At 33.3% G+C, this 13,257-nt stretch overlaps 2 protein-coding genes across 3 annotated transcripts in view; both read left to right on the forward strand.

Annotated features, from left to right (window-relative positions):
• Window positions 1-11,201, forward strand: part of LOC130626069 (carnitine O-palmitoyltransferase 2, mitochondrial-like) — a 29,720-nt gene extending 18,519 nt beyond the window's left edge. Inside the window, exon 13 of one of the 2 annotated variants that reach the window (XM_057441177.1) lies at window positions 10,954-11,201. In XM_057441177.1, the coding sequence (XP_057297160.1) occupies window positions 10,954-11,186 (233 nt within the window). In that variant the 3' untranslated portion in view covers window positions 11,187-11,201. Of the gene's footprint in view, window positions 1-2,108; window positions 2,811-10,953 lie in introns of those variants that run through there. The other variant, XM_057441176.1, reaches the window with a different exon arrangement.
• A 26-nt stretch (window positions 11,202-11,227) lies between these two features.
• On the forward strand, window positions 11,228-12,604 carry LOC130625050 (PI-stichotoxin-Hcr2f-like). The gene is made up of 3 exons (XM_057440133.1): window positions 11,228-11,234; window positions 11,473-11,715; window positions 12,048-12,604. The coding sequence occupies exons 1-3, from the start codon at window positions 11,228-11,230 to the stop codon at window positions 12,068-12,070; spliced, it is 273 nt and encodes a 90-aa protein (XP_057296116.1). The 3' UTR covers window positions 12,071-12,604.
• Window positions 12,605-13,257: the final 653 nt, after the last annotated feature.

The following is a 13,257-nucleotide window of genomic DNA, read 5'->3' on the forward strand; positions in this document are numbered from 1 at the left end:
TTTTGACGCTTTTCAAATTTTTTTCTACGTTTGAAACGAACAGGGCAGGTTGCCTGCGTCGTAAGATGACGTGTTAAAGGATTGCAGTAGACTTTATATGGACATGTACAAAAATGTCGTACGTAATGCTGGCATTTCGCATACCTGTTAAACAATGCTCTGTAACATCCTTATATTTACCTTAAATGGTTTGCAAACTGGTTAAATCATAAGTAAAAAGGTTTGGTTCAAGGTTTGTGTTGGTCCCGTTCCACAGAAGTAAATAGAAACAGAGGTACAGCCTTTTGTTTCTGCAGAAATTCTAAGATAAAAGCGTAACAAGACCCACATACTTTCGAAAGATGTTTTTCTTTATAAACAGTAAATGACATTTTTCTGGTTCTTCAGACTTACAGTACTTGTTTCATATATAAACACGGATTAACTCACCGAAAATGAAGTCCAGAAATTGAAAGATGATACCGTAACAAGGAAAATAAAATTGAAATTTAGATGAATAACATCTTATGTTTCTGAACACTGATAAGAGTTACAATAACAACAATGGAACAATAAGCCTTTCATTTATCAAATATATACTGCTCTAGGATCTATTCCTCAGAAGAACGAGATGATGTCGTAACACTTTCAGACTATGTTTTCAGAATTGAAGATTTTCTTTCTTGTGACAGCTGACAATGAAAAGCTTAAGTAACAAAGATGAAGCTTTGTCACTAAATTTCTCCCGTACTAAAGTCTGCAATGAGCAATCTTTTTTAACTTTGTTCTTGTAACACAGAAAAAATGAGATGAAATGTCACATATTCGGGACATTTTTAGCAGAAAGTTACCATTTCATCCCATTTCTTCAATGAATGCACCAAAATGATTGAAAACAACATCTATCAATGAGTAGCTCAATAATATCTAACACAATATTTCTTATAAGAATATAAAAGGAACAAAGCTAAAAATAGTTATCCAAGAAAAACTGAGATGCTTTTTCACAAGCCTTACCACAGAAAATTAGAGGCAGGTTTAACTAGATTTATAAATTTGTTTTTTTCCCAAACTTTCTGCAGTGACTTTAAACTGCTGTTACAGAATTGCTTACAGACTGATGTTACTCATAGCTTGTTACTTGAAGTATAATAAAACAGAAGAAATGTGATGAATTGTCACATTTTCCTCAAAAATAATATTTTTGTTACGAAATTACTATTTTCAAAGCTGATCATACTTGGTATTTCTTCTTCGTTGAAGTTACACTTTTTTTGATGTGAGCCACAATGATCTTTTCTTCTAAACTTTTTATTACACTTAGTACAGGTAAAGAATTAAGAATCCACTAAGGAATTTGATTTAGATTTGATAACTTAGGAAATTTATATTAAGAATTATTTCACAAAAATAATGATGAATTTGTACAATCCTGCATGCTTAAATGTCATATGTCAAAACCACATGAGAAAAAAAGTTGTCTAAACGCCATTATGTCAAAACCAAATGAGAAAAATATCTTATCTTTGTTAAATCGGTTTTTTAAGTTAACTAGAAAACAGGTCAGACTTTGCTCCAGAATGTTTCAGAAACATCTTTTTTCTTCCAATTAAGTTAAAATTAACACTTTAGTTTCTTTTCTATCTTTATCTTGACTCTTTTTCTCCTTTTAAACATACTTTAACTCTAAAAAGTAATTTGAATTTAGTTTTGAAGTATTTTTGAGTGTTGTTACAGATGCATCCGTCTCTTTTTTGTAAGGTATGTTACGCTCTTCTTTTTATTGACAAGCCATATACCATAAGGCTAAACCACAAATTTATAAAGGTGCAACATCTTTATATGGCTTTGTAAAAACAATGGAGATGATTTTGTCACAAAATGTTACTTTTTCATCTATCTCTTCTTTGCAATCGAAATACTTGGAAATTTTCATGATATTGTGACCACATCATCCCAAAATGTGACTTGACCAAATTTCAAGTCTTTACGAGCAATTATATTCGGATTAGAGATAAAAAGAGATTTTTCTGATTTTTGAAATGTCACCATTACGTACAACATTTTTGAGCATGTTCATATGCGTGTAGAGAAAGCAAACAGCTTATGATCAAAATCATTTTTCATAGGTCAAGGTTTTGATCGCCATCTGTTTGCGTTGAAATATTTAGCTGAGAAGTCTGGTAAAGAAGTCGAATTTTTTGCTGACGAAGCATATAAAAATATAAACCATATTATCATTTCAACAAGCACTGTTTTTTCGCCTCACATTCAAATGGGCGGATTTGCACCTGTTGTTCCAAATGGGCTAGGTGTGGGCTACATGGTGCATGATGAATGGCTGGGTTGTAACACTAGCACATATACAGACAGTCCCAATGGTTCAGAGTTTGTCTCGCTTGTTCAACAGAGTCTATCAGATATTAAAAAGGTTTTAGACGGCAAAAATTTCAAATATTAATACCCGAGAATTCACGGTAATTTTTTTACGATGGCTGTAATTTTAATGAAAAGTAGATTTAATTTTTTTTTTTTTTTAAATTTCTACAAATTCGCCCCTTTCCCTTCACCCAGAAATTTTGCAAACAAAAAGCATGTTCGGACGAAATTTCGCGGATTTTTTCTTGCGAAATTTTTTGCACTTAAGTATTGCACAATGCCAACTGCCTTAAAGAACGGCATGCTAAAATAATTTTTTTCGCGTTTTAAAGTTTGTTTATTCTTCAAAAGAAATGACGCTCATCTGATTTGGACGTAAAATAAATATTTTTGTATACTTGATGTGTGCAGCGTGTAGATATATGTTTAAAGAAATATCATTTTCCACTGAAGTTTTTGTTTTCAATTTTCGTGGGTGTTATTTCGCATAATGATGTTTGTCTTTCAAAAAATAAAGTTATACTATACCTGTAAAATGTTTGGACATAGTCCATCGATAAAAAGTAACCTAAAAAATCTGTGCAAAAATAAAGATTTTTTTTGCTTATTCTGAACTACTGCTGCTAAAGTTGCGTCTGGTCAATTGAGAATACCAAAGGGTAATTTATAACTCTAATAAACATGTTGCTCGACCCTAGGACATCTTGTATCTTTTCTGACATCAGGACGGCGATACGAACATGATGTCCTGGGGACGAGGCTGCATGCTTGCATAACTTAAAACATAACACATCCAGAAATTTTGTTATCAATGTGTTTTCGTTTCCCTGTGAATAAAATACACATTTGTTAAAAACACCTGTGTTTTTAAAATCAAGTTGGAAGAACGTTATATACTATATAACCAGTTTCGTAACCATAGCTGCATTGAAAACAAAAGCAGAAGTAATTTTAGGAAATCCTACGCAATGTATATTGCTGATGTCAGCAATGACTCGTTCATACACAGCAATTGCTTTTTAGAAAATCATGCACCAGTTGGCTCTATGGTGTAGAGCATGAAACACTGATCAAGAAAATGCATAAGATCGTGCGCTTTTGACAAACTGTTTAAAAGATATTTGTTTTAAAGGTTTTTAGATTATACGTCATCAAGTCTGTTCCGAAATAAGTGAGTTTACCCAACTGTAAAAAGTATTTCCTCATTTGGTCTAAGTGAACCTAATTACACACACTAGAGATAACGTCGGTTATTCCCACCCATTTCCAAGTTATATTTAGCCTTAAATTATAATTGCAATATAATGGCTTAATTTAATAAAAAACATTGACATCAATCTATAATATGTAGAACTTAAAACACTGATCAAGAAAATGTATAAGAATATGTGCTTTTCACAAACCATTAAAGAGATCATTTGTTTGGTTTTTTCATGATACTTCGTCACCAAGTCTGTTCCAAAATTAGGGAGTTGACCCAGCTTTAAAAAACATTTTCTGTTTTGGTCCTAGGTGATTCTTAATTAACCACACAGGAGATGACGTCAGTTATTCTTACTTTTTCCAAGTTATATTTGGTCTTTCATTGTTGTCAAGCTTTGCAGATGACACACAAACTGAAAGAGATTTATGGTCTCATGGACACCTTAAGTTATTATTTGCTTACCCTGAAACCATATTTTATGGAATGAAATCTTTTAAGATGCATTATGGTAACGTGTGCTGATTTTGTTTGTTTGTTTTGTTTTGGGATGTACTAATACAGAAGACAACCCAGCTCAATTTTTAGCTGGCCAGCTTTTATATTTTACAAGTCTAGTACCCTTTTGGGATAAAGTGTAAGTCTTAGATTGTGACGTGTAGCTAGTTATATATTAGATAATGAAATAAAACCGAAGCTAGCTAGCTAAGTACAAAATAATTTTTAAACGTCTTTTAAATGTTGACTGAATATTGTTTTATAGGCAACCCAGTTGATAAGACTAGGTTTAAAATTGGGTCAAAGTTAAGCATCTTTCTCAGCTAAGATCCCTTCTGTCAGCTAGCAACTTTTCCAGTTGAACTATCGCAGAAGTTTTTTCCAGAACTAATATATACAGTGTTTAAACAGCAATATAATATGCTTTAGCATGATAAATTTACTATGAACATGATCCGAAAAGTCTAGTTCGCATTTCCCGAACTGTGTTAGTAAAATAATTACAGGTGCTAAAAGGAACCACCTGATGAAGAAAGGCCTTATCAATCTAATGTCTGACCCAAGAGGTTAAAGAATAACCTACTTGTTTATTACTTGAATGTGTTATACAGCTAGTTACATAAACAGTTCCTTTGGCTCTAGTACACGTTTTTAGAATTTTTAGCAAAATATGTCTTGTAGATAATTTCATAAAATGTATGCTGTAAATCCTTTTTGTGGTGTGTTTAGACCAAAATATTGTTTCGAAATGTGACATTTTTCTAGCTAGCTTACATGTCACTTTTGTGGCTAAATTTTGCATAAGTGTGATGTGTCTGCTAGCTAGCTACACATAACAGACTAACAAAATTTTTTGCACTTGTTGTTAAGTAGTCACATCAGTTGTTTCAAATTGGAAGATGCATTTAGCTGGTCTGACTAAAACTACACTTTGGGAAGAGCACTAGGTTTTTTAACTAGAAAAATGAATAAAAAATAAGATATATTTTTACTCAGTAATGGCTTATTACGCCTGCCTATGTACATGTTAGCAAGATTAGCTAGCTAGCTAGCTAGTCTTTTCTCACCCACATAAATTGCAAAAAGTCATGTTTGCTACAATGCTTTAAATAAGAAAGTTATTTTTATTTCAAATGTTAACGATGGAAACCTGTTCAAATGTTTGGCTTACCGTTGTTTTCGTCAATCTTTTTAAACATTTCAGTAATCCTGTTCTGTTTCGATGTTTTTGTAACAAAACTTCGCAATCTTTATAGTAAATCGTTGCATATATTATGACGCGTGAATGAATTATCTACGTTGGATGTAAACCAATCGCCTTACAGAACTAATCAGCCTGTACCAAAGGGTTTTTCGCCGCCGGTCTCGATGTCATAAAGGCAATAGCCCCTGAGGGCGAGGTTGTATATAAACAACTCGTTGGAAAAGATTAACAAATAAGATTAGTGATTAACAAATAAACTGTGAAGGACTTAGATGTTATGTTGTTTATAAAAGTATTGTTGTGCGACGTGACATTCTATTGAGGAGAATACGGGCAAATCTTCCTGAATAGTTAGCATGCAGCTAGCTAACTTTTACAAACCATGGGAGAGTAAACATTTTAACTTTATGAATAAGGAAATATATAGCGGATATTGTATATCGCATTGTGTAGCTAGCCACCATACTATACTATTATAACAATTAATTCCCCACCACATAAATGCATTCCAATGTTTTAAATTAATAGCATAGGAGACCTGGTTAGTTTTTTAAGCTTGCAATCCATTTGGGAAAACTAAAAAGAAAACTAGAAAATGACAAAAGAAATTGTAGCTACCTGACTATAGGGGAAAGTAAAAGAAACAATGCTCTGGTGATCTGGCGACCGAGTTATCTCTTGGTCGATATTCTGACCGAACTTAAAACACGGCCCGTTTATGGACGGAACGGGCCATCTTTAGACACGGTTGCCTATCTTTTGACACGGTTGCCCATCTTTTGACAGGCCGCCCTGTCAATGGACGGGCCAGGACCAGCTTGCAACATGCTAAAATGTATTTGCATACATCAAGACTTCGCATTTAACGTAAACTAACTCCAATAAACTGAACTGATGCAACTTTTTATGGCATATTGTTGTAAATAGCTAGTTGCATTTCAAGTTTGTTGTGGGTAGGAAAAACAACACTACTTGGCAACTTTTGGTGCAAGACCAGATGGTTGATTTTTATTCGTAGCTCAGGCTGACAAGATCGTATGACAAATGCATTTTTGAAAGTGGTTACAGATTTGCATGTTGCAAGATTAGAGATGTTTTTAGCTGGATTGTTGTGTACATATTGACTAGCTAAATAATTGTGTCAGATATCAAGATACAACATTTAGCACTCAGTGTAATGTTATATATATGCTAGCTAGCTAGCTATTTCTAAAGCTATTTATGTTCGCGTTTCAAGATAATCTTCGATGGAATTATTTTAACTTGACCTATTACGTAATTTGAGAGGCAGGATCGCTTTGTCTGATCTTTGGGGGCAGCCATTAAAATGTTTTGTAATATATTTTTTGAAAGAAATATTATATTTTCATTCCTAATGTATATTTTATGTGATTAGTCTCACCAACTCCGACCAATATACCCTTTCAGTTCTGAAGTGTTTAAAGCTCCCATTTAAGCTACAGTAACCTTTTTTTGAAACTCTTGCCCAACTAGACGACAGCCTTATATGGGGATCAAACCCACAACCACTTAGGTATGAGTCCAACACTCTACCGACTGTGTTACTAATTCCCTATTTTATCAAATTTATTTGGCAATTTATAACATGATATTTGTACTGATGCAATAGATTATATTTTGAGAATTCATGATTTATTCTCTTCCTCCAGACAATTTTTGTTCTCTTCAGTTCTCTCCTGTAGATACTGCATTTATCCTGTTCTGTCTTCATTTTTTTTTAAATTCAAAACAGTGTGTGTCAGTTGTTGGGTCTAGCCCATCTTACAATGTTTAACTTTAGTCTGGGAATTTTCAGACTAGCCCATGATTTGCCTGTCTCTAAAAAGTGCCAAATGTCAACAGTTAGCCCTGTCCCATCTTATGACATATTTCTTTAAAAGCACTTTTCCTTTGTCAATAGTTGGGCCTGTCCCGTCTCAGAACACAGTATTTTAAAAGCGTGAGATATGTTTTTCAATAGTTAGGCCTGTCTCATCTTATGACACATTTTCTAAAATTGCAAGTCCTTTCTGTACAGTTGGGCTTTGTCCCATCTGATGACACGGTTTATAAAGCGCGGGATTTCTTTGTCAATAGTTGGGCCTGTACCAACTTAAGACCAATTTACATACATTTGTCCAAGGTTGGGCTAGGTCCGTCAATAGATGAGCTATTATAACTGATAACGCACCGATCCGTCGTTTGACAGGCCGTCCCGTCGAATGACGGGTCAGTCCCGCGTCTAAAGCTCGGCTGGTATCCGCAGTTGGGTCAGAACATCGACATTTGGATAAATGCTGAGATGTCTCCGACCCGAAAAATTTCCCGCTTTGCTGAGTACATCCGATAATTATTAATCTTAACACTCTCCATTTGTTATAATATTATCATGGTTTATTCGTCTTACGTGCTGAACAAACTGATATTTACTTTGTGAGTGAAGGTAAAGAAAGTAAAGATTGGTGAATAAGGATGAAGCGTTCGATTTGTTGTTGAATGTTTCCGGTCTGTATATTTATTCAAATCTGGCGCCATCTCATCATAACAAACTTTATCGTTCGAAGCTCGTAGTATGTTGTGAAAAAAAGACTCAAAACATAAAAAAAATATTGTTGTTGGTCATTACAGATATTTTTTAAGTTCAGTGAAGTTTAAACGAAGGTTACAAAATGCTGTTACTACCATAGTATGTAAAATATTCTTAGTTATCTCAAGTCAAAGATCTTATTTTTGATGTTTACTAGTAAATATATCTTAAACCTACTTATTTTTACCCCATTCAGCTATGAAAATTTTGTAAAAATGTTGTTAGAAAGATATATATATATATATATATATATATATATATATATATATATATATATATATATATATATATATATATATATATATATATATATATATATATATATATATATATATATATATATATATATATATATATATATATATATATATATATATATATATATATATATATATATATACTTAGTTGTGAAATATAGTTCTTTATTTCTTATCAAAGTAGTTATCCTAATAGATTTTAGAATTTAGAAATCGGTAGTTTTTTTCTCTAGCATAAAATTTATTTTCTGGCCGCCACAAAATAATTTTTTGCTCGCCACTCCTTTAAATTCCCGATAGTCAACCAAATTTTTTTTATTTTGCAGAATAAGCTTTCATGACAATAAAAAAAGGTGAAGCTACCACACTGCATATTCATTAGGCGTAGTAAGAAAGATTTGAAAATTTTGTTGTAGCTAGCATTATTTTGCTACTTTCATTTTTTAGCCAGAGGTAGCTAACAATTAGCTAGTCAGCACTCAGTTGCAGCTTAGTAAAATCAGATTGGTAAAAATTACATAAATAGAAATAATGCTGGCTATGATAAAAAGCAGTCGTATCAAACTGAATGAAAAGACTTGCTTCCTGGGAATCTATATATACGTAACAGGACGCGTCTTTCGCGGACACACAGACAGACGACAGCTATTAATAAAGAGATAATCGTCAGTCCGTGGAATAATCCACGGGAATTCGCCGTCGTAATAATTTTGCGAACCGTTATTACGCAAACCTGCTATGACGCAAACCTGCTATGAAATTACCCTGAGGTACTCACGGTTCCTGAAAAAATACACCTATAGGTACAAAACTAGTATAAGCTACACATTTCTCTTTTTTCAGACCACAGTTTATCGAAAGTTGTGTTACGCTACTTTCTCGTAAAATTCATATATTTTACAATAATACGCGCATTTTTACGGCCTTTTCTTGTAAATAGTGTTTAAAAGCTAAATTTGACATTTCTTCCAAATCATGCATGTTGGATTGAAATTAGAAAGAGAAACCTGCAATCTTCAACTTCATCTTCTCTTTCCGCGCAGATGCAAACACATAAAGGTAAATACTTAAAGAACGAATCACGATTTTGTTTCGATTTCATCTCGTTTATTGCAACGCCTTGTTCGTATATTTGTTTTGTTTTTGTCAAAGATTTTCGTAGTTTTGTTAAAGATGTGCGTAGTTTTGTTGAGTATGTTTACAGTTTTGAGAAAATTGTTCGTAGTTTTGCTGAATATATTCGTACTTTTGTCTAAAACGTTCGTACTTTTGCTAAGATGTTTGTAGCTTTGTTTAAATTATCCGCTTTTTTATAAAAATGTTCGTACTTTTGTTTAAAATATTCGTAGTTTTGTTTAAAATGTTCGTTTTTTTATAGAGAATGTTCGTGGTTTTCTCGATTGTGTTCGTATCTCTTGTTCGTTTTGTCTGCATTTGTGAGCCACCGTATGATGCAAAGCTCTTTTTCGTGTTTTCTTTATTATCGTTATAGTCTCATAGATAGCGTCCAAAAATCATCCCTAAAAAACAAAATGCAAAAAAATGGCCGAATAAAAGAAAATCACCAAAAAGATTTGGCCGATAAAAAAATCGACAAAAAATGTTAGTTGGCAAAAAATATTAGTCACTTTTACCGACTTTGTTTTTACTGATAATTGTCTTTCTGCTCTGTCTTCTCCCAAAACTAGCCCAAAACACCCTAAAGCAGGCAGTAAAAAAGGTTGTGAGAACAACCTCAAACACTTCAAGTTCCCATAGTTGGAGTTGGTGTCCGAGTTGGATAAGAAAGAATATTGTACATTGAAAGTTGAAAAAATATCAGGTAACAAAATAACATACGTTGTCTAAAATAACAAGAAAGGGAAATACAATTGGTTGTTCAAGGTTTTACACGTTATAATGCGACAAAATTATTCAAAGTAGCTAACCGGATCAAGTATGTGGAAGAGTTCAATGAAGTGTAACCATAATCATGCATTACTTCCGCTTACACTGATAATTATTTAAAAAGATATATTAATTATGTTGTTAATTTATTATTGCAACTGAAAAACTTTAACACAAGGCAAGAGACTTTAGATAGCTACTGGTGAGAGTTTATGATAAAAACATACAGAAGAGAAGAGAAAAAGGATTTAGTTAAAATGGAGCTTGTTGTGTATCTTCTTGTTGTGTATCTTCTTATATCAACATTCAGTCTTTGTGCAGGTTTGTATATCTTTCCAATTGTTTTGTGGACGTTGCAAGTAGATTTTTCGACGGAACTCAAAAAGGTCGACTTCAGATACTAAAAACATGTGGAAATACAATTGTTGTATAACTTTACGAGGCAAACGTAACGAGTGTCTTAGAAGTTTAAAATCTACCATCAGAATCTTTTAAGGTTGTGAATACTTTACGGAGAGAAAATTTCGCGAAAAAACGAATGCGTGATTAAATCTATTTTGCGTAAAATAATATTTTGCGTTTAACTTGAAAAGTTAATTTCAAGTGGAATAAACTTTGGCGATTTTAGGTTTTTGTGCAACTTATTTCACTAAATATTTTTAGAATTGTGACAAATAAAACAGAGGTTTGTTTACATTAATTCTCATTAGAAACTTATTTATTTAAAATACAGTGATTATAATTTTTTTTACACTGGTCTTGAAGGGAAGTCTTTCCTCCAAGCACTGGTGTATGTCCACGCCAATTATTTTGTGATGCTTATAAAATGTTCAATATGTTGAGCAAAAAAATGAGAATTTGACTGTGAAATTATGAAAATAAAATTTATTAGAAGATCAATTGAGGCTGAAAGGGCATACCTAGCATTACATTCAAGACTCCGTTGTGTTTGTTCATTCAGGTCAATTCCGCAAAGGTTGTTTTATGGAACAAAATGTTGGGCCTTGTCGTGCACATTTAACCAGATATTATCATAACCCAGAAACAGGTAAATGTGAGACGTTCCAATTTGGTGGTTGTAATCCCAACTTGAACAACTTTGTAAAGTTAGAAGAATGCCAAGAAGTTTGTGAAGGTAAGGAACTGCCATGGCAGGTTAAATCTACGCAAGCATGGAGTCAAAAACTCCGATAACCGAGCATTTCAATATTTTATAACTTTCACACCAACTCGCCATGAATCGTTTCTCTGAGTTTAAAATAGGGGTGTTTAAACGACAAATTCTTTGAAGTATTTGTTAAAATTGACGTCACATCAATGGACAGAATGGACATGTTGCCATAGAGCTTCCGATAAAAGAGATACTACTGTTCTTAACCTTACCGCACCTCAACTTGTTGCCATTAATTTTTGTCTGCCAACGATTGGTCATATACTTTTTTTTCCAGCATTCTTCAACCTATCCCAAGAATTCTATAAGTTTATACCTGTCCTGATGTAAAAAATCTAAAAGGTTCCTGGAAACGAGGTTCATTTTTTCTCTTCCATACAGCAAAACGTTCAGACTGTCAACACGGAAAGGATGAAGGTTGGTGTGCGAAAAAATTGAAGCGATATTACTACAACAGTGAGAGTGGAAAATGCGAGAAATTCATTTACAAAGGATGCGAAGGGAACAGAAATAATTTTAAAACGAAAAATGCTTGCGAGAACGTCTGCAGAGGTGGGGGAATTTTTCTCTTTTTTGTCTGCTCACATGTTTTTTTAAGAAATCAAGCTAACTAATAAAAGTGGAGGCAACTAGTCAGTTTTTTATAAAGCGGTTTCTTACAAAAAAAACGTATAACGAAGCTTACTACCTAAACTCGTCCCCAGGTCTTCTTGACTGACGAAGTTTACTATCAACTATCATTTATCTCCAGGTTTTTCTGTTAAACATAGTTTGCTACTAGAACTTGTCCCAGGTTTTCTTGTTTGCAATCTGTTTTTTCCAAAACTCGTCCCCAGGTCTTTTTCCTTTTTTAGTATGTAGAGTGTCTTTGTTTTTGTCTTCAGATGGATCGACAAGTCACCATTAAAAAACATGGAGTCGCCGACGCAAGAAAGAAAATAGTTGACATCAGACTACGTGTTTGTTCTATGTTCGAATTGGTGTTGTACGCTAACAACGTGCATAGGATTTCCTAAAATTACTTCTACTTGTGTTTTCAATGTAGCTGAGGTCACCATGCTGAGAATATGCTTGTTATATAATGTTCTTCCATCTGGAAATTAAATTCATAGGCCTTTAAAAAAATGTGTATTTCATTTGCGGGATAATAAAAAGAAATTGATAACAGAATTTATGGTTGTTATGTTTTGTTCTAAGTTATGCAAGCATGCAACCTCGTCCCAAGGGCATACTGTTCGCATCCCCGTCCCGATGCCAGAACATATACAAGATATCCTGCGGACGAGGTTGTGCAATATGATTATTCGTGTTATTAATTACCCTCTGGTATTCTCAATTGACCAGACGCAACTTTAGCATTAGTTCAGAATAAGCAAAAAAATCTTTATTTTTGCACAGATTATTTAGGTGAATTTTTATCAATGGACTGTGTGCAAACATGGAAAAACAGGTATAGTATGACTTCCCAAAAAATATTTTTTAAGGCAAACATCATTATCCGAAAAACACCCACGAAAATTGAAAACAAAAATTTCAGTGGAAAATGATATTTCTTTAAACATTATCTACATTGAATAATATAAATATTATCATGTCATGATCAAGCGAGTTTATTCTAGGCTACGTTTCGACAGCTGCACACAAATATTTATTTTACGTCCAATCAGTTGAGCGTCATTGCTTACTTAAAAATAAAAAAAACTTTAAAACGTAAAAAAAAAAATATTTTAGCATGGTTTTCTATAAGGCAGTTGGCAAATCCGCGAAATTTCGGCCATTTCGCTGCTCTTTTGGAGGGAAAAGGGGTGAATTTATGGAAATTTTGAAAAATAATTAATTTGATTTCTCATTAAAATTACAGCTGTCGTAAGAATCTACCGTGAATTGTCAGGATATTAATATTTGAAATTTTTTCCGTCTAAAACCTTTTTAATATCTGATAGACTCAGCTGAACAACCGAGACAAACTCTGAACCATTGGGACTGTCTGTATATGTGCTAGTGTTACAACCCAGCCATTCATCATGCACCATGTAGCCCACACCTAGCCCATTTGGAACAACAGGTGCAAATCCGTCCGTTTGAATGTGGGGC

This window comes from Hydractinia symbiolongicarpus, chromosome 14, assembly GCF_029227915.1.
Source record: "Hydractinia symbiolongicarpus strain clone_291-10 chromosome 14, HSymV2.1, whole genome shotgun sequence".
NCBI lineage: Eukaryota > Metazoa > Cnidaria > Hydrozoa > Anthoathecata > Hydractiniidae > Hydractinia > Hydractinia symbiolongicarpus.

What these genes read in the sequence shown, in the direction of transcription:
- LOC130625050 (XM_057440133.1), top strand. An exon ending in TTGCGAGAACGTCTGCAGAG is followed by an intron (nt 11,716 to 12,047) that starts GTGGGGGAATTT and finishes TTTTGTCTTCAG; the next exon opens with ATGGATCGACAAGTCACCAT.